General features: G+C 38.8%; 1 protein-coding gene across 3 annotated transcripts in view; it reads left to right on the forward strand.

The window, feature by feature from the left end:
• Positions 1–26206, forward strand: part of Mid1 (midline 1) — a 368155-nt gene that overhangs the window by 271206 nt on the left and 70743 nt on the right. For all 3 annotated transcript variants that reach the window (XM_029555997.1, XM_008852914.2, XM_017803121.1), the window contains exon 3: positions 23101–23196. In XM_029555997.1, coding sequence (XP_029411857.1) covers positions 23101–23196 — 96 coding nt within the window. The remainder of the gene's footprint in view (positions 1–23100; positions 23197–26206) is intronic.

Raw genomic sequence — 26206 nt, forward strand, 5'->3', positions numbered from 1 at the left:
ATGCTTAGGAGGGTAAGTACCACTGAAATACATTCCCAATACATAATGTTTTCTACTTCAAAAGGAAAATCAACTTAACTACAATATTGATTATGCTTTCTTATGTGACCTGTCAGGAATAGTCTTGAAATGCATGGATTTCTGAAAGACTGGAATAGAGTACTTTAGTCTATCTTTTAACCCTAATATCCACTTGTAGTTTAGTACAATTCAACAAATACTTTCTGATTCTATGCAGTGTTCAGATTGGAAGACACTAAGATTAATACAAAGATACACTTGTCTTTAAGGAAGATAATACTCAGAAAATCTGGCTAGTATACTTAATTTATGATTATTTTAAACATTATTTTTCAGTATAAACTTTCAAAATAACTGAAGAAAAGAAAGCATTTGGAACAGCAAAGTTTCAGTTTCTCCACATTATTTTTCTTATGTTTTTGTTTAGACACTCTGTCTGACAATAATCCTCATACTACTTAGTTCTTGAGTTCCTCAGTCATGACTTTTGATTTCTTACAACTGGCAGACATTGGTAAGTAATGAGCTATAACATTTTTAAAGGCCCTGGATATTCATTCAAACAGCACAGAGTACCCTGTGGAGACATTATATGTACTAGTAGCAATGAACAAACTTTTTAAAAATTTTATAATTGTTTTGAAAAACCATATGATTGCCAAAGACAGCATACACATGGTCAATTTGGATTTGTCCCAGCCTTTAAAAAATCTGTAAAGCACATTAATAGGTATAATATATAGACTTGATTTTTTTTTATTTCTTTTAACATGCCTTTCAGTTGTGCATTGGCAATGTTTGATTTAGGTTGAAATTCTATGAAGAATATAATTGATATGATCCAAGTATGTTAGACATTTTAAATGCCTATTATTTTGCCAAACACATTCTGTCCTGAAAAATTATTGTCCACCTGTGTTCCATTAATGAGAATAAAACTTCCCTGATAAATTTGACTAAGGTATGGTAAAATGGATTCCTAGATCTAAATGATCCAGTGTCTTGGGGGAATGCAGTGGAAATGCCTAGCAAAGGAGATCCCAAAAATATTTGGAGTAAAAAAGTTCTCCCTTTGAAGTTCCATCCACTCTTGCATTCCTCAATCTGACTCTTAAGTTTACATGTGCTCAAATAATGTAGACTTTGGGATTTTTGTGTTTTATGATATGAACTCTTTTTGATAATTTCCTTCTACATTTCTAAAAGCAGCTTGAAATGAATAGTAAAATTCAGTTTGAGGCTTATGCTTATATGAACTATTTTGTTAAAAGATACAATGCAGAGCATTTAAGACAACTATAGAATCCTCAGTCTTAAATTCTGTTGGACTTTAGAATGAGTAGAAAGATAATGTTGGTCAGATGGTAAATTTTTGGGTTTTCAGTCTTCATATATGTAATTGGTTATCTAAAGAGATTCTGTTATACAAAGCTGTTGTAGGTCAAATTCACTGCTGGGAGGTGCATGTGGCATCCAAACCCCTCCTCCCATGGTCCTTGTGACAACCTGAGAAAAGAATTCTCCAAACCCTGTTTTGAAGACTCTTTATGAGTTTATTGGACTTGCTAACTGAGCTTGGGGTGAGGGTTTACTTACAGACAAGTGGGCACCCCCCCATTCACAGCTGTGTTTGAAAGTCCACACCCAGACATAAATCCTGTGGTTCTGGACAGCCCCACAAAATGGTGAGAGACCAGCCTTGTGGTTTTCCCAGCTTTTATACACTTAGCCCCTACCCTGCAAGCAGCTATGGTCAACCAATTGGCTGTAAAAGGGAAGGGGAGTGGCCTCTTTGCAGAGCGTGGCAGGGAGGCGGGTCCACGGCTCTTCATCACAGGGTCAGAGGAACATCCGGGTCACACTGCACCTCTTCCTCTGGCTCTTACAAAACTTGTCTGCCTCTTCTACAGATATCCCTGAGCTTCAGAGGGGGTGGGGCAACCTTTCTCCTGTTGTAGTAGGGCACTGGAGTCTTCAAGTCTCTACATCCTCTGTCATGGGGTGATGGCTCAATTTAGTGGCATCCCATCTACTATCAAAACACAAAGAGCAAGAAGCAGGAACATGTAAAGAGTAACTGCTATAGCTTATGGGCATAAACAGAAATGCTTGGATGGTATTTAGTAGGTGCATCACATCCATTGAACAATACAATTACAATGGCTTCTCTGCTGGGGCCTATAAACTCTCCTGCCACAGGGGGGTGGCCTTGTCTATAATACCAGATGTGTGTTGCATCCCCAGGAGTGGGCATTAGGTCCAATCAATAATGAACTGGTTGCACATACACTAGATGAGCCACTATTGCACCAGCAGGAACATCTTGCTTCACATGTTTATAGTGCAGCATGCTGGGTCCTTCATTGAACAGGATAGTGGGGGACAATTCACCCCCAGCCATCTGCGTAGTGCCTTCTGGCACTGTGAAAGCCACCCATCCAGTGGCAGGGAGTTTCAGCTTAGTCCAAGCTTGATTTCTCCCTCTCCTGAACTCACATCATGCGGCATCTTCAGCAACAGGATCTTACCATCCACTTCAGGTGTACAACCAACATTATTGGCAATTGTTTTTATAGTTTTGGGGACCTCTGGGTCCCTTTGGCCAACTGCCCATAGGGAGGCAACCCACCCCTGGTACTGAGATTTTTAACAAGCTTATGGCTTTAGGAAGGGCCTTTTTCCACTGCCGTAGGGTTCCTTCTGGGCTTAAGGCTTTCAACTGCTCCTTTAGCAGGCTGTTTTCTTTCAATTAACCTTGCTCCTGTAGGATTGTATGGAAGGTGGAAATATCACTGAACTTGATTATCCTCAGCCCAAGCTTGCACATCTGTACCTATGAAATGAGTGCCTCTACCCCTATCACTTTGCCCTGGGCACCTAGAAATGACACTGAGTTCAGTAAGCCCCTTAATAGTAGCCTTGCCCATCACTCTCTTGCAAGGAAAGGCCTGTGTAAGGCCTGTGGCAGTGTCCTCACATGTGAGAGCATATTTACACTGCTCACTGACTGGCAGGGGCTTTATATATTTTAATTGCCAGTCTCTCACAGGGGAAGTTGCCTTGTGCACATGTCCCATCATGGCATCCATCCTCTGGGGCTGTAACCAGGAACACGCCTCACAGGCCTGGACAGCCTGTTGGATGGCAGCATATTTTACTGGAATGCCGGCTGCTTTGGCTATTCTGCATCTTGTGTCGGCTTCTCTGTGGCCCAACTTGGTATGAATCCAGTGAGCTGCTTCTCAGAGCACCTGAGGGCAGACAGCCCTCACCTTGGTGAAGGCATCAGCTTCCTGATTCCTGGGGGGATTCACCAGGCAGTGGGCAACCACCTGGTAAACTACCAGGGGCACTAGCTTTGTTGTCCACATAGTGGCCGTCCCATCACCTGCCAGCTTTCTTTCTTCCACTGAGCCATCTATAAGGTTAAGCCTTTGAACACAGCACAACTGTCAGTACAAATTGTAATGGGCCAAGGCTCCCTCATTATTACTATCCATACAGCTCTCAATTCAGCCCATTGACTGCTTTCTAACTCCCGGTAATCTACACTCATTCTCCAGGAGCCATCTAGCTTCCTGATAAGCCAAACAGGGCTACTGAATGGGCTCTGGGCTGGGCAGATAACCTCTACTCGCTCTACTTCCTAGAGGTTTTGGTAATTTCATCTCGACCCCCAGGCAGCCAGTACTGTTTGACATTCACCACCTTCCATGGGGTGGGCAATTTGACTGGCTCCCATCTTACCCACCCCCGAGTAATCGCCTTTACTGTTCATACCCTCAGCTGAAACTCTCAAACAGTAGTATGTAGGGTGTGACCCAGCAGGGCATCCACCCTTAAAATGTTCTCTTGAAGGGGAGAGATGCACACTTTGTACTCTTGGGGGGGGGCGGTGTGGAAATTGCCCACTCCCAGAATGAGTCTAGTCTGCTTTACTTGTATGCTTTTATCCCCTTGCCCATCCATTGCTATCCACTGGCTCTGATGTTTTGGGGGAGTGCAATGAATTAATGTACACTCTGCCCCAGTATCCACTAGGGCCCATGTGTTTTGTATATTAGCGGGGGACTAGTAAATCCTCAGTTCAACATGTGGCCTCCAGTTACCCAGTATGGCCCTCACCTTTGGGCAAACTTGGCCACCCCTTCAAGGCAGTGGTTGGGAGGGTGTCCCAGCCAATGAGGCTGTCTTCCTCTGGAGCAGGGGACACAGAGTTACCAACGCCTCCTGGATCCCAGGTTCTCTTACTTCTTTGGTGAATTGCTCATCAGGTCTTAAAGCCCTCCACAGGCTCACTAGCACAGTATTCAGCTGCCCATCTATCTTGTCCCTAGGAACTCCTGCCCTGCACAGATCCATCCACATCTGTGCTCAGAAGACACGGAGGGGCCCCTTTGCTGAATTCTGGCCCTTTTCCACTTTAGCACTTCCGAACCCTGTTTACATGTTGGTCTAAATCATTTAAATCCACCAGGGCCTTGCCAGCCTCATACAGGTCACACTTGACCATGGGGCTTAGCACTGCCACCAAAGCTCCAATGGGCCAGTCTTGTGCGCCTTGCAGAATCAGTTTCTTTCTTATGTCTCCTGTAAACACAGTCCTGTCTGGGCCCATGAGCCAGACATCAAATACAGCTTCCCTCATACCCAGTTCCCTCAACAGAGCCTGTCCTTCCTCAATGGTTTTCTAGTCACTAGTATTCATGGGAATCTCAGCTGGAGATACCCACGTATCCCGAATGGCTCATATGAGCCAATCCATCATGGACTCGTTTCCCTCATGTTGCCTTAAATTGTGAAGTCTTTATCTCAAAGAGGGAGGACATCAAATACAGCTTCCCTCATACCCACTTCCCTCAACAGAGCCTTTCCTTCCTCAATGGTTTTCTAGTCACTAGTATTCATGGGAATCTCAGCTGGAGATACCCACGTATCCCGAATGGCTCATATGAGCCAATCCATCATGGACTCGTTTCCCTCATGTTGCCTTAAATTGTGAAGTCTTTATCTCAAAGAGGGATGAGTGGTTATATTGCTTAATTTCTCTGCTTCTGTAGAACTTAAAATGACACCATCTGCCCCCATGTCACATAGCCTCACCAGCCAGCTGGCCAAAGGTTCCTTCATAGCATGTTTAAGTCTTTCCCAGTTCTAATAGTTCTGGTGCTAAGTGTTCTCTGTTTACCATGGTCTCCTGCACTGGGCTATTGTTAAGCCCTCCATCAGCATGTTGGACTATTAATTTTCCCTTTCTTTGAATTAAAGGTCAGACCAGAGGAGCATTTCCCACTATCTCTAGGTCACTTCCTTCTTCCTCACTACCCGACTCTTCCCTGGGTTCTAGGTTTTGGGACCCCAGGATGGGTCTTTTATTATCATTCTGGTCTGGGCTTTTTTTCCCTTTTGACCTCCTAGATGTAACAAAATAGCATGCCAACACCTCCATCTCCTTTTCTCTCTTATCTAATTTACTGGCAAGGTCAGAGGTCAGTATGGAAGAGGCCAGCCTCATATCCCTCTCCCATTCTAATTCCTCTCTAGCACCTTCAGTTTCCCTTCTGGCTAAGGCTTCCTCTTGGGACAGATTTCTTATCAATAGCAGCAGCCAAGCGGCCTCTGCAGCTGCTTTTTCACATTTCTGTCCCTGGTGTGCTACTCCCAGAGCCTGCAGAATCTGGTCCAAATCTTCTGCTGTTTTCATGGCATCTCCATACTCACATGGTGGCCCCCACCAGTCAAGCAGGAGTGCCATCCCATACCATCTACAAGATGACTGCCACCCCAGGATTTCTCCCATTGACTGCAACTGCTTAGAAGGCCTCACCCTAGTTACATATCTCACTGTCCACTGTGCTAACCATGCCACTGCAGCTACCCCTACCAAACCTATGGGAATGGCCCACCAGGTTAACATTTCCTCAGCCCGCACCCTTCCCTCACCCCACTCTACTTCAGTTGTTGCTCTCTTTCCCCATATCAGGGACATCATCAACGCTCTTCAAAAACTCATTCTCGGTTTCATCATATCCAGCTGGCTATGCCAGTTGTAGGTCAAATTCACTGCTGGGAGGCACAGGTGACATCCAATCCGCTCCTACCACGGTCCTTGTGACAACCTGAGAAAAAAATTCTCCAAACCCCGGTTTGAAGAATCTTAATAATTTTACTGGACTTGCTAACTGAGCTTGGGATGCAGTTTACTTACAGATGAGCTGGCACCCCCCGCCCCATTCATGGCTATGTTTGAAAGTCCACACCCAGATATAAACCTGTGGTTCTGGACAGCCTCACAAAATAGTGAGATACCAGCCTCATGGTTTTCCCAGCTTTTATACCCTTAGCCCCTCTCCTGCAAGCGGCTATGGTCAACCGATTGGCTGGAAGAGGGAAGGGGAGTGGCCTCTTTGCAGAGAGTGGGAAGGAGGCAGGTCCATGGCTCCTCATCACAGGGTTAGAGGAACATCTGGGTCACAACTAGCTTCAGAGTCCTTTGAAGTGTATTTTCTTCCAAAGCAAGTTTTAAAGATTTAAGATAGTGAGAATTTGTATTTTGTAACTATGAATCACTTGATGAAAACTCTATTACCAACACCTAAACCTGGCATTGTCTGTATACAAAAAAAAAAAAAAACAAAAAAACAAAAAACAAACCCTGTATTAGTTACTTTTCTGTTGCTATGATAGAAACACTGACCAAAACAACTTATAAAAGAAAGAGTTTATTTGAGCTTACAGTTCCAAGGGAATTACAGTCTATCATGGCAGGGAGGCATGGAGGTGGCTGGAGGTGGTTGGAGCAGGAGCATCAGAAGTTAAGCTCTCACATCATCATGCAAAAACAGGATGCAAGAGAGCACTTGGAGATCCAGAAAGGCTTAAGAATTCTCTAAATGATGTGCTTCCTTCAGTATAACCACACCTTTCTAAGACCTCCCAAAATTGCACCACCATCTGGGGACAAAATGTCCAAATACTTGGAGCCTTTGGGGGACAATTTCATTCAAACCATCAAAAACCCAAAAATCACACCAAAAAGCCAAGTGTCTACTAGCTCCATAGACTACCATGTGACATTCCAAGAAAGAATAGAAGTTTTCTCCTTATCTCATATACAAAAAAGAATTAGAATTTAAGACAGAGACATGATAGATGACCTATTCCATTTGGTGCCTTTTATAGAATGCCAAAATCCTAAATAATTTAAACTTTCTGGAATGATCACTGAAGAATCAGAAATGCCACTGGAAGAATTCACAACTCCTAGACAGCATCAGTTTCTCTAAGAACCGTCTGTACTCCCTAACTTCATTCCCAAGGTTTGAAAGTAAAGAGCAGATTGTTATTGAGGGTCTGAATCTGCTGATTGCCTTCTTGCTTGCGCTCTTTGGAGGCAATGGAGCAGACCTTATGGAAAGTGATAGTGAACATGCTTGTGTGCTCTGATCTCTCTCCATCTTCTTGTAAAATCAACAGTATTCAGTCATGAAGACTACACATTGATGACTTTGTCTACTCATTATCACCTGAGGCTCACCTCTACATAGTGTTATGTGTTTATGCTCTTAAGCCTCACAATGGGGAAAAATGTCAGGACATGACACTTGGAAAAGGGAACACATACACCCACATAAGCCATATCCAAAACGAGATGTGGTGGGACACTGGAAGCCAGCCTTGTCTACACAGGGTGTTCTAGGTCTGTCTGGGCTATACCATGGCCCTGTCTCAAAGAAAGAACAAGCACAAGCATATCCAAACCTTATCACAGACTTTGTTTTGTTGTGGGCAGAAATCTTTAGACTGGTATCACAAAAACTGCTGGAAAAAACCTGAACATTTCCCAGATCTTGGAACCTTGCAAAAACACTTTTTCACCTAAAAATCACTTGCATATAGTGTTGAATAGAGACCCTTTTATCTATACAACAAGACAGTAATCAAGGTATTTCCTGTTACTGCTAGGGCAAATAACTAGCCCCGATTTGCTCTATCAAATCAGGAACTAATATGATAATTAAGATTTGTGCAAACAGTGGCCTATGAATATAGCTTAATGGTAGAGCAATGGCCTAGCAAACTAAGGGGCGTGGGTTTCAAGAAGAGCCTGGAATTGATTTCAAATCTCAGCACAGCCAGCACCAAATTTCCTTGATCCACTTGTTCTAGAGCAGGCTCCTAAGTGATTCTTTTCTAGAGCAAAGAATTTCTCTTAGACTAGAATATTCCTTGGGATTTAGAAATTAGGACCCAGAGTATCAGATTTCCTAGTATTCTCTAGTGTTTGTTTTTGACAAGGGCTGATTGTGTGGTCTTCATTATCCTAGAGCTCTTTATATGTTAATTATGAATGCTGGCCTCTAGCAACAAAGTAAAACCTAATTTTCCAATGGAGATGCCCAATTTATATACATATCACAGGATAATCATATCAACCTTTCCCAGGGCATGTTGGGTTGTGTTTGTATCCTGAGCACTGAAGGCTCTATTTTCAATAAATCAACTTTAGAAAATGACTGCTTGCTTATCAGGGAAGGTAGATCCACAAATAGTGTTCATTTCACAGAACTATGCCATAATCAAACTTAATCATGAAGAAAATGTAAACGGGTGTTTCAGGTTTTTGTTGTTGTTTGTTTGATTGGTTGGTTGGTTGGTTTTGTTGAGGTGATGGTTGTTTTGTGTTCAGAAACATCTACATTTAAGAACTTGTTTAATGGCTCCATATAACTATATCAGAACAACTCGTTACTTTGAAATTAAAGTAGAATCTCAGGTCTTTTACAGCTCTTGTCACATATAAAAGACACAAAGTCTTGAACAGAGATAAGGATATCTAAACATTGATATCATTTTCTGTCACCATCAGCATTATCTATTTAACTTCCAAAATTTGATCCATCAATTATACTTCTAGAACTGTATCTCATTGCAAAGTATAAAGTATCTCATTGCAAAGTATAAAGTATGTCAAAAGAATAACCATGAATTGAATAATTGCTTATAATAAAAATAGGAATTAAAAATCTCAAAGTCTAATGGAGGTTTAATTTTTTATAGTTAGGTAAAATAGAAAAAATCAGATAAAATATTTTAAATCTTAGTGCTCTAATGATTAATGCAATATTGGAGGTCATGAATAGTGTAATTCTCTGATTGTTAACAGAGATGAGTGTTGTTACAGGGAGCTAGATCGTTAAGTCATCTGTCTGATTTAGAGCCAGCAGCACCAGCTAATGATTTCATTCCTGGATTGTCTTTAATATGTAGAATTAGAGATGCATGGGAAGAGGTAGCTATTATTGTAGTAGTTTCCTCCTCAATTGCATGTGTTAACTAAAATAATGGTCCATTGAAAAAGGTTGTATATTTCTTAGTAATTCTCTACCATCCCTTGTCTCATGATTCAATAAATCATCTTACACCTGTCAGCAGCTATAGTCTAAGATTTATTGCATGGGCCATTGTGTAGGAGATAGCTCTTTGGCTGCAGAGCAATTTTCTGAAACTAATTTAATCAGTGTTTTTATAATACAGTGAACTGGGGCTCGATGTCTTAAATATGTATGGATGTCTTCAGAACTGTATGACTTAATTCTGTCCAATTTTGGAATGGAATTAACATTTGGCTTCCTGTGACTTGAGTTACAGTGAGGAAATCTTCAGTTGTATTTCTGTTTGTGCGCTCTTTTATTAGCAGGTGAATCTCTAGTCAATCCTCTGTGAGGTGCTAAGAGGCTTGGGGAAAGCGAAGGCATCTTGATTGAGGAAAAGAATGAACAGTGGCTCAGTTACTGTTCAATTAAGGAGTTCAGTTTCACTGAAGTTGGATGTTCATTTTGCAGTATGCTGCTAATTATAGTTTGTTGTTACTTGAAAAACTCTTAACCTTTCTGTAGTTTGTAGGATTTCACAAGTCAGTTCAGAAACTTGACTATCTTTTAAGAATGGACAACATTTGGAGTTTTGAAGTAATGAAAGCTTAACGGTAAGGTTACTTTGTCGCCCCCATGCCATCCATTTGGCCAGGCAAAAATGAATAAATGAAAGCCAGAGTACCACGGAAGAAAATGATTAGAATGGCAACCTTGGGAAGAAAGGGAAAACAGTGTCAGGAGTGGTGGCATACATCTGTAATCCCAGCAGTTGGAAGGCAGAAGGAGAAAGGTTGAGTTTGAAGCCAGAATGTAGAGGAACATGGTTCTATTCCCGGCACCCACGTGGTGACTAACAGCCATTCATAACTCTGGTTCCAGATGATCCAATGCGCTCTTCTGACCTCCATGGGCATTGCACGACAGAGGTGCACTTACATGCACTCAGTCAATACACTCATACACATAAAATAAAAATAATAAAAGTTTTTAAAAAACTGGGAGGGATCAATGCTTAGGTCAGAGTTGAGATCTGACATCAACATGTGCATATTTGGGACAGAGGAGTGAGTTGAAGCTGTAACATAGATTGCATTCATGAGATGCCGTTGTTCTGCCATAATTGGAGGTGAAAGAACATGTTCTGGCAGAAAGAACACCTGTGAAAATTGTGCACTGCTTATGTCTGTCTTTAATTACAGTAATTTTGTTCTTGAAATTCTGGTCATTTGCTGTAATGTGACCATTATTCAAATAAAAATTACACATTGGAGAAAGATAATGATGTATGGAAAGCCAAAAGTTCTCTTTCTGATTTACTACCACTGTCACCATAATCTTATGCCAGAACAATCTGAGAGTTCCAATAAATCAGGTCTCAGTCACATGGAAAAGATAATAATGAAAAACAACATGCCTTCTTTCGTTATATATGTGCACACCACCTACCAAGTACATTTAGTGTTTATACGCACATGCATTTGAGAAGAGTTGGGCAGGGAGAAACATGAAAAATGCGAGTGGGGAGAGGGAGGGATGGAAAGATGTAAATATGCATGAAATTTTTGAAAAGCAATTTTGGGGGCTCGAGAGATAGTGCATCGGGCAAGAACACTGACTGTTATTGCAGAAGACCCGGGTTTGAATCCCACCTCCCACATGGCAGCTAGCAACTGTCTGTAACTGCAGTCCCAAGGGATCCGATAGCCTCTTCTGTCCTCTGCAGGCATTGAACAACATGGGTTCACTTACCTACATGCAGGCAATATATGCATACGCATAAAATAAAACTAATAAAATATGAAAAATAAATAAAAAGCAATTTAAATTAAAAGAAAAACAACAACAAAAGGTAAAGTCAGTATAACTATAGTGAGAAAGCAAAGGGAGCTGGTGTAGTTAGTCCTGTATTAAAGGGTACTGACTTGACATCACACATTATGTAGGAAGGGAACAAAAGTATGCATAGCTTTTCATTTATGGTCAGACTGTGGTCTGGATGATCATCTCATAGTCGATAAATGGGAGCTTTATCACAAGAAGAAAGTCCTCATTACCTAGAGTATACTTTGGACTCTTGTCACAAGATGTTTATGTTTCACTTGTTCTTGGAATCCAAGGTGTTTGTAAAAGAGAATGACTCAACGCAAAGGAGAAAGATGCAAAGTGGAAGCAGAGATACCACATTCTATCCAGTTTATAGTTAGTTGCCTATTAGATATATTACTCATTAGATATTGAAGCCCAAATGAGTCATTAAAGACAGCCTCCAAATCTTTCTAATATCACCATTTAATTATTAAGCTATCTCTGATGTCATATGTTCACATTCTGCCTTTCTACAATGTTCTACCACAGTGACGGACCAAGGTCACAGACACTGGAAAAATGAAATAACAAAATCATACCAAAATGTCCTGAGAGCAAAGGTTAATGTTCTTGCTTTCAGCTTTTTAAGTCTTCTATGAAGCCAAGTTTTCAAGGGGTAAAGTGACTCCATCTAAGTAAGGGGATGGCATGTTTTCATCATAAACAGTGAGTTTGTCTCCTCTGCCTGCTGGCTGCCCTCTTTCCCTTTCAACGCTGCTAAGACTTAAAAACAAAAACATTTAAAATCAATTGAGACTACACTGGGGAAACGTCAATGAAAGTTTTAAAAAACGCATTCTCAGCATCTGAGTTCTATCTATGTTTGATTTTGAAAAAGCAATCCAGAATTGGTAGTGGTAGTGGAGTTAAAAGCATGGGTAATGAAGGTATACCTTCATTTCTGAACCATCAATCTCCCAGGACATCGACTTCCATCCCTGGCCCCATTCTCCATAATTGCCATATTTTCCTCATCTATTTTGTTTCCTGTACTCCAATGGAGACTGAAGGATCTGGCAACAGTCCTGATAACAAAGGGTGAGAAGGGATTGCACGGTGTCCTCTAGAAAGGAAAGGTTTTAGCAGAAGAAAAACAATTATCCCCTTTTAGCTTCTCATCTTTCTCATTCCCTTTAATAAAACTGAGAAAAATCCTGAACCCACTCAAACTGAAGGATGATAGGACATTCAAGTAATTCTCATAGTTGTGTACCTATATGATCCAAATTTGCTGTCAATAGGTCTAGAGTGATCCAACAATCTCTTTCTTACCAGCTCCCCAGATTCTGTGGGAAAAAGGATGTGGTGCTTTGGAGTTGTTGTAGTTGGCGAGTCTCTTCCAGTTCCATACTTATTGGACACTTTTTTCCTGCTGGCTTAACAGCCACTTGTACTTGTTTAAAAGCAGCATTTACTTCTTGGTTTTGACTCATTAGCAAAATATTGTATATGTAAACTAAAATATGTTTCAGGGAAATGGTAGTTCATTTTTGAAGTACAATGACCCTTAACTTGTTTTGGTTATGTATACATAAATGAACTCTTGGGAAAATGTTTGAGTAATTTTTTGTAAAGTACTACAAGTTAAATAATTAGTTCTCCAGAAATTTTCTCCCTCAGGAAAGTAGCCATTAATCAAAGAAATAATATTATGTTTTCACCTTGGTTTCCATCAGTAAAAATATTTGCATTTTGCCTTTTAGACTACCAGGCTTTCTAGTTTTCAGAGTAATCATGTTGACTGAGTTAGCCTTTATAAAAGTAAAGGATAAGACAATGGATGAATGCTGTTGTTAATAGAGCTAGAAAATGCCACCCAACTCTTCAGTGTAACACATTAAAAATATTGTTGTATTATAAACATCTGTAGTATAATTCTGCTATATAACTGATTAAGTAATCACTGTTGAAATCAACAGAGCAAATTTATGATAAAATTAATTTTGCAAAATATGAAAAGAAGTATAGTCCTTTTGACATTCAGAATGCTCAAATGATTCAACAGAACAAATTAAATTCCTTAATAACAACAATGTATGTGTCGCTGCTAATCACTGTTTTAGAAAACTTCTTGGGCTTTCTTATGATAAATTCACATACATCCGTGTGTCTAGATACGGCTCTCTATAATTTTATTTCTGTACTTGCTATAAACATGCAAAAACATTGTTTGAATAAATCCTGGTGTAAAGCTAGTAAATTACAAATACTTTTTGTTCATTGTATCACTGAGCTTATGCTGTCCTTTTTTTATAAAATTTTTTATTTTATGCATATGCATGTATTGCCTACATGTAGGTAAGTGAATCCATGTCATGCAATGCCCGCGGAGGACAGAAGAGGCTGTTGGATCCCCTGGAACTGGAGTTAAGGACAGTTGTTAGCTGCCATGTGGTTGCTGGGATTCAAACCTGGGTCTTCTGCAAGAACAGCCAGTGTTCTTAACCACTGAGCCATCTCTCCAGCCCAATGCCTTCCTTTTAAGCAGTACTTCCAACACTGGCTGCATGTTATAATTCCCATGAAGCTTCAAAGTATCCCCTCCCTGACCCTCTCAGCTTACTCAAATCCCCTGTTTGAGAAGGAAGAGTAAACCATCCATCTTGTTTTATAGGTCCTCAGGCAATTGCAGTGTATATGGTAGGGAGGGAACCATTCACCTAATGCTTGGTCATCATCTTGCTTTTTTTCAATCATTTCCACACTTCTTTAAACTCAACTTCGTATAAATCATGCTGAATAGACAAAGGCATTATAAGGCTTGCTAAAGAATGAGAGAAAGGAGATGAGCAAAGGTAAGAACCAAAGAACAAAGGAAGCAATGAGTTGAAATAATGTGAGTCAGAATTTCTGAATACCAGGCAAGGGTCTGTCATTGAAGGCTGCCAAAAGCTGGAAAACAATGGCACATTTTCATATTCTTTGATTCTGCAAAATATCCCAAATGGGGACTTGTCTTACATAATACTGATTCTGTAAATTCCTAACAGACCAGGCTCACATTGGGTGAAAATGGTAATCCAGTTTTTGAGTCAGAGATGAACTTCCCTTGACTTTAAATACTTTTTGTGTCAACAATGTAGGTGTGTGGAAATTACGAATAATATGAACATTTTCTTGGAATGCCATAAATTCAAAAGCAAAGCTGGACACGTACTGAATTTTAATGATCATTTTTGAGTACCTGGGCAATAACAGCAAATTCCCATAAAACTTACAACTTGGGTAGGTAAATATTGCTATGAAAACCAAGTAGTCATACTTAGCTATGCGATATCATTAGACCAAACATTGTTGACTGTTTCAGTTTGAAATATATTCACTATATCCATTTATACCAATATGAAATACAGAATGTGAGGTGTAGTCTTAAAAAAAGATTTGGTCTTTTCATACTCTTAATAACAGAAATATATTTTCATATTTTCAAGGCTACGAGATTGCTATAATGGTATCATTAAAAACCATCTTTAAATAGGAATGCCAGAACATGTTCATTAATGAATATCTGGGAATGTTATCGTCTGCTTAAGATGGAAGAAAGCAGATAAGCTCAACATTATTCAGTCCCTGAATGATGGAGGAAGTAATGTGAAATGACATACAAACAGCATGTGGGACATCAATCAATATCAAGGGATTTTGTAGATATTATTCATTGCTCTAAGCATCCCTTAAAGGTGCATTTTAAGATTAAGAACAAAAAAACTGAGGGGAATAGACTTGACAGAGACAGGAATGAACAAGTTATTCCAAGTTCAATGAAAACTCACAACCCAACATATTTAGTCTTGAATGGAACAAACATCAACTAATCCTTGACCCTGTTCTTGGCTAAGTAACTTGGTTGAATTTGAGACCAGAATTTCTTTCTTTTCCGTGGTCTGAATTTTCTTCTGCTCTAAATAAAAACCACAAATAAAACAGCAACTTCTCTATTCTCTGCACTTTACCAATGAGTTAGTAACTTATGTCTGATATGAGCTAAAATTTTTGTTTGTTAGATAGTAAAAGATTCTTCTCCTTTAAAAGTTAGTGTACCTAAGGATTAGAATGTGACGCATTCTGACCTTCAGCTAGGTTTGAAAATGATGCATGAACTAAATTGTATTGAAGCTTTTAAATATTTTGGAACTGCAGAAAAAATGCTATATGTAAATTAATAAAAAGTACTTGAATTGTTAAGAAGGAACAATTTTTATTAGCTTGCCAGACAATAAATAGGTTTTGTCTTTATAGCCACACATCACTCTGTCACCGTAGCTCAAAACTACCAATAGAAAGTACATGAAGTACTAGAGTGTATGTATTCCAGTGAGATTCTATAGATAGAGAAATATAAATTTTTAGACTATTCACATGCCCCGAATTTCACTCTTCTTTTAATTAAAAAAAAAAAAACTATTTCCAAATGAACTATGTGTGGTAGCACATGCCTATAACCTCAGTAAACTGGAGTACCAGATAAGACTGGTGTGCACAACAAGACTGTGCCATCTAAAACAAAAAGTATCTAAAATGTAAATTCATTTCTTAGCTGGCATGTCATAGGAAATCAAGCAGTGGGTAGGGTATGGCATGTAGGCCATAGATTGCCAAAGTCTGGCTTAAGATATTATCACTATGTAATCCTGTTATGAAAGCTTTTCACTTGAACAAATGTAATGAACTCAAATAATCTGTGTTTGTGTTTATGTGTGTTATTACAATATATTCTGTACCGTATGATTCCTTCTTTGTGTGTGTTATTACAATACATTCTGTACCGTATGATTTCTTCCAGATATGTAAGTTGCCTCGCTTGATAGGCAATAGCAGTCTGCAGTGCAGTGTTGGAAAGAGAACAGAAGTTGAGCAGAGGAACAGAGAGCAGCAGTAATGTTACAAAAATGGGCTATCCGTGTCTCTTAGACCTACATTGTATTCTTAGAAAATGCTTCATTCATGTTGCACTGATAAAACATATAGCCACCGTTTTGGAAATATTTCAATCTCCAGGCATAATCTTGCAGCTTCTGCCATTATATTTAAGTTTGAGGCTTTCAAAATTTCTTAGTCCAACTTCAATCAACACCACTTCTCAAAACTGACAAGTATGAGGCTAGGGATTTCACTTGTTTGTGGAGTGCTTAACTAATGTGCAAGGCACTGGGTTCCATTCCCAGAACTCGGGGGGGGGGGACCCTGACAAGTATATTTTTCAGTCAGTTTCTCATCTCTCTTAGGGACAGAAATGGGACTGGAGGAAAAGTGAAAAAAAAGGCCGTTCACATCTCTATACCTGGAAATTCCTAGTCATCATTGGATCTGCCAAAATTATAACTGAATGAATATAGCTATACAATGACATTTATTTACCTCTATTAATATTTGAAAGTACATCTAGGATCATAAACAGTATTTAAAATTGTTCTCTGTATATTATTGACTACCAGGATAGAAAAATAAACACTGAACTCCTGATGATGGAATTTATGAATATAAAGAACAGATTCTGTGGTGTTAATATTGAAATTTCAAATAAAACCTGACAAGGTAAATACAGTATCATGTATCAAAATGACTTAAATTGTAGTCTATGGAACACTAGACTGAAATTTGTATGCAGATTGTATTTTATTAGGTTTTTGAAGTTCCCTGGGCAGCCTGTCTTGCCAGGCCCTTTGGAAATGGTAACTATCATAACTAATGAAAAAAGCATTAAAAAATTAAAACAACATAAATCACATATATTTGTGGTCTGTCATGAGTCAAATGTGAAGATAGCCTCAGACTCCTGCAATGTAATTAAAACATCTTAAGAGTTCAGTTACATATAAAGAATTTATGCTTTTATGCAGGTGGCATGTGTTAATACAAGCGTGTTTTCATATTAAGGATTGTGATTAAAGTTCCTTAGACAAAAATATATGGGTTGTGGCACTGGACGTGTCTATATCCTGATGGCGCTTGAGTGGTGGTATTAGGTGTCAGAGCTACGAACATAGTTCCTGAATGTTGCTCTGAATATTATGGAATGAAACAAGTCAGATCTGTGTTTGCCTTGAAAGGTATCCAGACCTAATATTATACTTTAAAGACATTCTAAAGTATTGACTTCAGAATAAGAGCAAACATTCTTAAGGCCTGGGAAAACCCAAAAGGAATTACTGAAATCTCCTATTTCAGGCATACATTTTAATAGTAGTGTTCAATGACAAGTCATTAATTCCCAGCAATCTGACTCTTAGGTTCAGGTCTCCAAAGGCTGAAATTAGGGGCATTTGTCTGCTTACCTTGCTGTATGCTTGGGTAAGAGTACAAAGCTCATCTGTTAAGTTGGATTTACTATTCTCTGCTGATGTCCATATCCATGTCTGAAGGCTTGCATGGAGATTGGTGTAAAATCAACTGACTGACCATGGACTGTTAAATCATCAACTCAAATAAACCTCACAAAGTATGCCCCACAAAGGAGGCTGACTGTAACTCCACAAAATGCACTACAAACAGATGCATTAAAAAAAATCATCTTTTAGCATAAAGTAAGTTGGCCTCATTTTTTAAGCCACACATGTTTTATAACTTTATCCTTCAAAATCTGACCTGCATCCAGTCTTTTGGATAATATTAAAAGATTCGATCTGACCACTTGTGTTTTTACTTTGAAAAGCATCATCCTGAACTATTTATATTCTTTGGTGGTGATAATGGTAAGATAATAGTACTGGAGTTCGTGGAGTAGTGCTAAAACTTTATTGCATTTTTTGCTATAATGAAATACAAAATCCATAAAGCAGCTAATACATTTTTAAATATTTTATTATTTTTATTTTATGTGTGTGTATTGCCTGCATATATATAAATGCCCTCAGAGGTCAGAACAGGCATTAGATCCCCTGGAACTGGAGTTATGGACAGCTGTTAACCACCATATGAGTGCTGGGATTCGAACCTGGGTCTTCTGCAACAGCAGCCAGTGTTCTTAACTGCTGATTCATTTCTCTTGGCCAAAGCAGCTAATATTTTACAAAGAAAAAAGTTTTACTGATTTTACATATATATATATGTACTGAGGCCAGACTCAGGCTTTTATAACAAGTCTCTTGAGGGAACCATCAGGAAGTCCCATGAAATCTACCTTCCAAGGATATGTTGCCCAAGAACTAGACCCTAACTAGATCCTAAGAGTCTACCATTTCTCATTTATGCCACCCTGGAGACCAAGGTTTTAATAAGAGTGGACCCTTGGGGAATACTCAAACCATACACAAACCATAGCATCCATAGCATTCAGTCTTCTCCATGGATTTTGGCACATCCATTCCTCTCTCAGAATTAGAGTGCTGTGAAAAACTCACCCAAGGAAGAGGTAAGGAATTAAGTTTAGGAGCAACTTGGCGTTGGTTTAAGACAGACTTTGAAATAAATGTGTATATGATACTCGTTAGACTGTCTGATTTTTAAATACAAACCTTTGATTAAAAACTTTGTTCAACCATGTTGCATTTGTTTTCCCAGAAATCAAGATGTATGTATATAACATTCCTTGAGAATGTTTCTTAATTATTAAATCCCTTTTCATAGATACAGACACTAGTAGTGAGGAAAGAAAGGAATTTAAACAATTTATAATAGTAACTAAGTTTATTGAATAATTGATTTAGTACATTAGATTTCAGAAAGGAAGGCCAATGAAGAGATTCAGTTTTCCATGCAGAATATTCCCATGTGATCGTATAGTGGGATGGTATTGTTTTACTCTCTTTTCAATAGTGATTATTTCCTGATACGTATATGCATTCTAGTCATATGGAAGAATATGTGCTCATACCCATGATAAACAAACTTAGTTCTACAGAACGGCTTGCCCAGAATAACTGAAGCATTGTGTGGGAGCTGAGTAAGTAGGGGAGAGAAATAGATGGGCAAGACTCAGCATTACATTTCTGATTAAGACTAGGAGATAAGAAAGGCTTCACAGATTACATGGCACCTTCTGGTGAGATTAGCCTTCACTGAGTCTTAGGTTCTTACATAATTATATATAATTACATATTATATATAATATAACATTAGATATTATATATATGCACAATTACATAAGTTTAATTTGTGTGTGTGTGTGTGTGTATCTCTCTGTCTTGATCAAAGAAGTTTATTTTTACAACATATGTCACTGTACGGTTTTCAGTTCCAATTGATGCAGCTACAGTGCAGCCATTACACCTAAGACTCAGGGGCCATCACGGATCAGGAAGCAGAAAGATTTGGAGATCCAGAGAACAAAGAAACCTGCTTCTGGATACTGTCTTCTAGGCAAGACAGGGATGCTATGCCCATGAAATCTCAATAATATGGTTTTCTAAACAAGACCTACTTAATGACAATATCAGACAACACGGCAAGACCAATAAGGGGAATTTCACAGGGCTCCATCCCTAAAGGAAGAGCTACGTTCAGTGGCTTCTGAGAGACAGAGAATCAGTCTTCTCCTGGCATGGGCCTCCTGATAGGTTGTCCAATATCAAGTGGTCAGCCCTAAACAAGAGCAACACCAAATGGGCTCAATAGGTTGTGTGTTGTTGTTGTTCCTGCTGTGTATCACAATAATAATTATAGGAAAAGGGGTCATGAACTTCAGAGGTAGTGATGGAGGACATGGAAAGAGATGAAAGGTGGACAGAGGGGTAGAAATGATGTAAATGATGTAAATACATTCCTTCAGTGTTCCAAACCTATAAATGTAAGATTCTGATGACTTAGTAAAAGGGAAAAGAATATAATATAGCTCATCAACGCTTATACATTGATTATATGCTGAAACAATGTTATTAAAATTAGTTTTACCTGTTTCTACTTATTGAACATTGTAAATGTGAGTAAAGTTTGTGGCTTACATTAAATTTTTGTTGACCGTGCTAGTCTCGAACCTGGAATTTGGAAGCTATGTGACCTTCCAGAAAACTGGAAGTTGAGGGAAGCGAACAAATGATTGCTTGCATTTAAGAACATATTTCTAAAGCAGAAAAATTATTTTCAATTCAACTATTCGCCAAAAGGAAAACTCAACTAAAATGAATTAGGATGGCCACAGAAGCAGTTTTAATGTGAGTTCCCCCAGAAGCAGACTCTGAGAGTGTGAATTCAGAGATGATCCAAGAATCACCAGAAAAGGAAAGGACATAGAGCTCTCTTGATCTGAGAACAGATTGTATGTTTTATCCCTGAGTTCATAATTTCAAGAAACGTTTATGTAGCTTGCTGATGTATCTGTTCATGGTCTCATATGGCCTTTGAGATAGAATAGATAAATGTGTTGATCATTGTCTCCTCATTATGTATAAGCAACTGAGTCCAAGATAGGTTCAGCCATTTGTCCAAGAAAGTCCATTTGGGATGCTTGCCTGGGTCGCTTCATGCTCATAAACCTATACTTGGGTTGCTATAAAGCTTGACTTGACAAGAACATGTGGAAATAAGGACTGTTTAAAGGTGACAACAGAAAACTAAAAAATTTTTTTTATGTAGAATCGTTTACATATACATAAGAAAGTAGGCATTACTTGGGGAAGTTTTGTTGTTGTTATTTTGTTTGAGTCAAGATCTCAAGGAGCAGACGGTGATCTTGAACTACTAATCCTCCTTCCTCCCCTTCCCAAGTGCTATAGTTCTGAGTTTAAAAAAATATTTTATTTATTCTTTTTATTCTTTTGCATATGAGTATATTGTCTGCATGTTTGTAAGTGCACCTGGGTTATACAATGTCCTTGAAATCAGAAGAAGGTGGCTGATTCCCCTGAAATTAGAATTACAGACAATTATTAACCACCATGCTGCTGCTGGGAATGAAATCCAGGTCCTCTGCAAGAGCAGGCAGTGCTCTGAACCACTGAACCATTTCTCCAGCTCCTCTAAGACTCTTAAAAAGAAAAATGTTATTTTTTTTAAAAAAGCACAATCAAAATTAGAAGGTTAAATAACTGCTCACCACCACACAGGATGTTGGTGGCAGAGTTAAATTCAGAAAACCTCCACTGTAGTTTTTGTAGCGGAAGCTTATGGATACATGGCTTAGTGAAGACTGGATTTTATTCCTGTCCCACTGCCCATGTTCTCTTCAAATGTGTTGTCAGCCCCTTTGGTACTACTTGGAAACAAATCTCCCCCAACTTAATTTCCCTTTATTATGTTTATAACTGCCTCAGTAATTCTTTGTGGACCTCAATAACACTTATACTATTTAAATTTGAACAACCCTAGAGGATTTGGGTAGGTCAAAGTGTTTAAACCACAGGCTTTAGTCTTTGTATTAGTTGATTAAAACCAGATTTTATGCATGAGGTATACTCAATAAAGGGAGGGGTAGGCAAGCAGATGTTTGTAAAATCTGAGTGTGTTGGATTGCATTTATTTGGCTGTCTTACTAACTATATAAAAGTCATACCTATGACAATTGAACTGTAAACAGTTAGATGATGTATTTCTCTAGAAATTTCCTGCTATGTATGGTCAGCCAAAAAGAAAAGTAAAAGGATTCTGTAAGATTAACACACTAAAAGAAGTTGACTAATATACCTTATAATAGTCATATCTAAACCAAGGACGTTGACTAATGGAATACCTCAGAATTATTCTCTGACCTTAAAGACATTACCAGCTGCAGTTCATTTAGTCCAAACACTAGAAAACCTTTCAGCTATTTTTGTGTGAGAGAGAGGGTGGTTGTTATAAAGAGCATCTCATTTTTTCAAACAGAAGATCATTAGGTTGTATCTAAGTTGCTCTGTCAGACTCATTTTATAAAGTAATATAACTTAGCTTAAACGTAAGTGGGAAAATTTCAAGGACCACAAGTGAAAGTAAGGACAGAATGGTGACTGGAAGCTAAATCTGGGCTGCTATCAAGAAGTGAGGATGAGGTACAACCGTGGGGATATTAGGAAACACTTAGGGGAGTGTGTACTTCTTGTGGCAAAAGCCCCACACAGATGGAGAAAAAGATTCCCCATGCACACACTTGGCTCAAAGGACACCTCACACTTTTTCTGGAACTGAAGCCAGACATGGAAGTCACATGGAAAGGACCTGGGGCACTGAGCCAAAGTAGGATTTGTGCCTCACTTGCATAGGGATTTCTTGTGGGAGTACCTTGTTTGGGAAAAGAACAGGTCCTAACCTTAGAGTGTGCACCTCGCCTGGCTAGGCTATATCAATACCCAAATCACAGCCCGAGGAACAAAGTTCATTGCAGATGAACTGTCAGACAAAAATTACAAGACACAAGATAAAATAATATACTTGAAAAACATTAAGCAAACACCAGGGAATGTGGAATGACTGTTCCTCAAAAAGCTTAAGAACAAGTATGTTTAGTTCTCTTGAAATTATGAGGGGAATTGCATTCTTGGACAAGGAGCAGAAAACAATTTACAAGAAAACGGAGATATGATAAAGAACATCCTGGAAATGAAAGAGATGGCTTGGGGGTTAAGAGCATTGGCTGCTCTTGCAGAGGACCCGGGTTCAATTCCCAGAACCAACGTGGTGGCTAACAACAATTAAACAAAGGGATACATGTCAAACTACATACTTTCTCCCTAATTCATCTCCTATCAATAGCATACACTATTATTCAATTAAATTTAAGTGAGTTACCACAATAATAATGAATAGAAAGTTGATTTTTGAATATACATGGAAGATTCTTTGAAATACAACTTTTGAAAATCCACTTTAAATGTGTAAATACTTAGAATCTGAAAAAATTATGCATGTTTTTGAAGATGAATAATTTTATATCTTCTAAAGTAGAAGAGTATGCAGAATAACATCTTCTCTCTCTTTTTTTAAACAGCAAAACTTAGAGAGTAACCTTACCAACCTTATTAAGAGGAACACAGAACTGGAGACCCTTTTGGCTAAGCTCATTCAAACTTGTCAACATGTTGAAGTGAGTATCTCTCTCTCTCTCTCTCTCTCTCTCTCTCTCTCTCTCTCTCTCGTATTTCAGGTGAAAAGTGCTGGCCTGGGATTTTTCCGTCATCTCAATTTTTATTTTAAAGAGGAATCTTTATCGAGACTAGAGAAATGTGTCTGCAGTTAAAAGCGCTTGCCACTCTTGCAGAGTATTTTTATTCAAGTGAGTCTGCCACAGTGTGCCAGTGCTTGTGGAGGTCAAAGAATAATTCAGATTCCCTGGAGCTGTAGTTACAGGTGGTTGGGACCCACCTGAAATGGTTGCTAGGAAACAAATTTGGGTCCTCTTGAAGAGCAGCAACTGAGTCTTCTAAATACCTGAGCCATCTTTCTGACTCCCATCTCAACATTTTAAAAAATTATTTATTTAATAACCACATACTTAGAAGAAACATTTCATTACAACAGCACTGACATATTCAATAACAATTTCCAGAGCTAAGATGCATCTCTTTCAAGACTGGCTACAAATTTTCAGGTTTAGAGTTGAATTACTACAGTTATATAATATTGTACTCAGTATAAACCCTATAAGACATAAAATTAAATGCGGTTTTAACCTTTAAAAAAGATCTCCATTTCATTATTAAAATACAGAGTTTCATACAGAAAAATGCATTTTTAATGCAATTGACATTAAGATGTTTGTACATGCGTTTCTCATCTCCATATATTTGATTATTACTAGTCACAGTCGGTTACTTTCTGAGCTCCTTGGCATCTGAGCATGGATACAAAGTCATCAGGTAGATTTCAATGGTAATGTTTTTCACCTCTACTAACTACTAAGAGCAAATTTTTATGCTTTGAAGAATTATTAGTATTTTTTAATCTTTTTTAATTTTTAATAACTACATAATTAGAAGAAGCATTTCACTACAGCTTTAACATATTCAGTAACATACTCCAGAGCAAGAGTACATCTCTTTCACAATTTTAGGTTTATAGTTGAATTAACACAGTTATGCAATATTGAACTCAGTATAAACCCTGTAAGACATAAGATTGAATGAGTTTTTAACCTTTTAAAAAGATCTTCATTTCGTTTTAGAATATACTGTTCCTTGCAGAAAGACTCATTGTATTTGCCACTAACACTGAGATGTTGGTGCATGCATTTCTAATCTGTATGTATCTGATTGTTACTAGTCATAATCAATTGCACTTGGATCCTTGGGACCTGTGTATGTCTATAAAGTCATCAGGTACATTTCAATGGTAATGTTTATCACCTATACTAATTAACATGACATACATTTCCAGGCTTCCTCCTCAAATGTAATACATTTTTAAAAATTTGTTGATTTTTTTTTGTGTGTATATCACACAGAACATCCCAAACCATACTATTCAACTATACACCCACTTCCCAGATGGCATCGTCCCATAGCCTCCCTCCCCCCACTAGAGCCCTTATACTCTGATATCCCTGCTACTGTCTGCTGTGTTGTCGGCACCCCCAGCCATTCCCCACTACTTGCCCTTCTGGTGAATCTAGTCATCCTATCTAGAGGCCTTTTTTTTTAGGAGGGTCAGCTGTTCCTCTTCCAGCAGTAATCAGTTGTCAATATTCCTTTGGATAAGATTGGGGTCTGCTGTTCATTTTCCCAGTTCTATGCTGCGTTACTATCTGGGAGTCACTTAGGCCACCCTGACCAAAAACTCAAAAGAAGGTATAGCCAATCTGGCATTGTTGCTTGTTATGTAGCCTTTAGCTATGCATATGGACTCTTAAAAAATTATATTGGCCCATTTAATCTTTGGTTATATTTTCCTTTTGGTTGTTCAAGGTCATACAGTTGGCCCAGATAAACGGATTTAGTTTTACTCTTAAGGTCGTTTGAGGATCTGTTCCTTAGGGGTCATGTGGACTTGGGAGGAGTCTCTGGCTCCTTTCTTTTACCAGTTCTGCCTATGTGAAGGTAAGTCAAAGGTTCTGCTCGGCCATGGTTGGCTTCGCTTGGAAGCATGGATGAAATGATTTCTCTGTGTTGACCCTCCTCTTTGTAGACTGGACACTGGTTCAAGTCCATCTAGTGGGGCCTCCTTGATCAAGAGGATGGGTGACCCACTACAATTACAGGACATCTCGAGAGATGCTCATAGTCCCCTGGAACTAGTCGACCTAGGAGGGCAAGGGGCAAAAACTGTCCTTTATGGCCCTCTGACCAAATTTAGTATATGCCTCAAAATAAGTTTGTTAAACATTCAAGAAGGTTAGTTCCACCAGATCGGTACTTTTAATTACTGTATGTCATGTAGATAAATCTTGGGCAAAGACCAATTGTTCTCAGGTAAACATTACCTAGGCATATATTTCTTGATCTGCTATGTATAATTTGTTAGTAGGTTGTAGGAGTAATATGGTTCCCTCTGGTTTTCAAAACTAGCTAGGCATTATTTATCTCTCACACTGTCTCACCCCTCCACCATAGTTCTTCCACTTAAGGTTCCCCCATTTCCCCACTTTTTCCCTTACTAATCCCCTTCTCCTATGGTCCTACCTCTCTTGAGCTCCTTCTTTCCCTCTATCCCCTTGGTTCCTTGTATACCCTGCCCTCCCCCCTCCATTAAACTAACCCAATTTTTATCCATATCTCCCTTATTAAGGCCTATTTCCTACTGTTCTTCTCTTTCAGGTTCTATCTTTTCCTTTACCTCCCTGTTTCCTTTCCATTATCCTGGTTCCTGTAGTTACATCTGGATACAACTCACTTATCAGGGTTTGTTTATAGGATCCACATATGAGGGAGAACATATGTCGATTTTTTGTTTCTGAGTCTGTTACTTCACTTAGTATAACAGTTTCTAGTTCCATCCATTTACCTTCAAATTTCATGATTTCATGCTTCTTTACTCTTGAGTAAAACTCCATCGTATAAATGAACCACATTTTCATTATCCACTCGTCAGTTGAGGGACACTTAGGTTGCTTCCATCTCTTAGCTATTGTGAAAAGAGCAGCAACAAACATGGATGTAAAA

The sequence above is a fragment of the Nannospalax galili genome, unplaced genomic scaffold (assembly GCF_000622305.1).
Source record: "Nannospalax galili isolate Female #2095 unplaced genomic scaffold, S.galili_v1.0 scaffold606, whole genome shotgun sequence".
NCBI lineage: Eukaryota > Metazoa > Chordata > Mammalia > Rodentia > Spalacidae > Nannospalax > Nannospalax galili.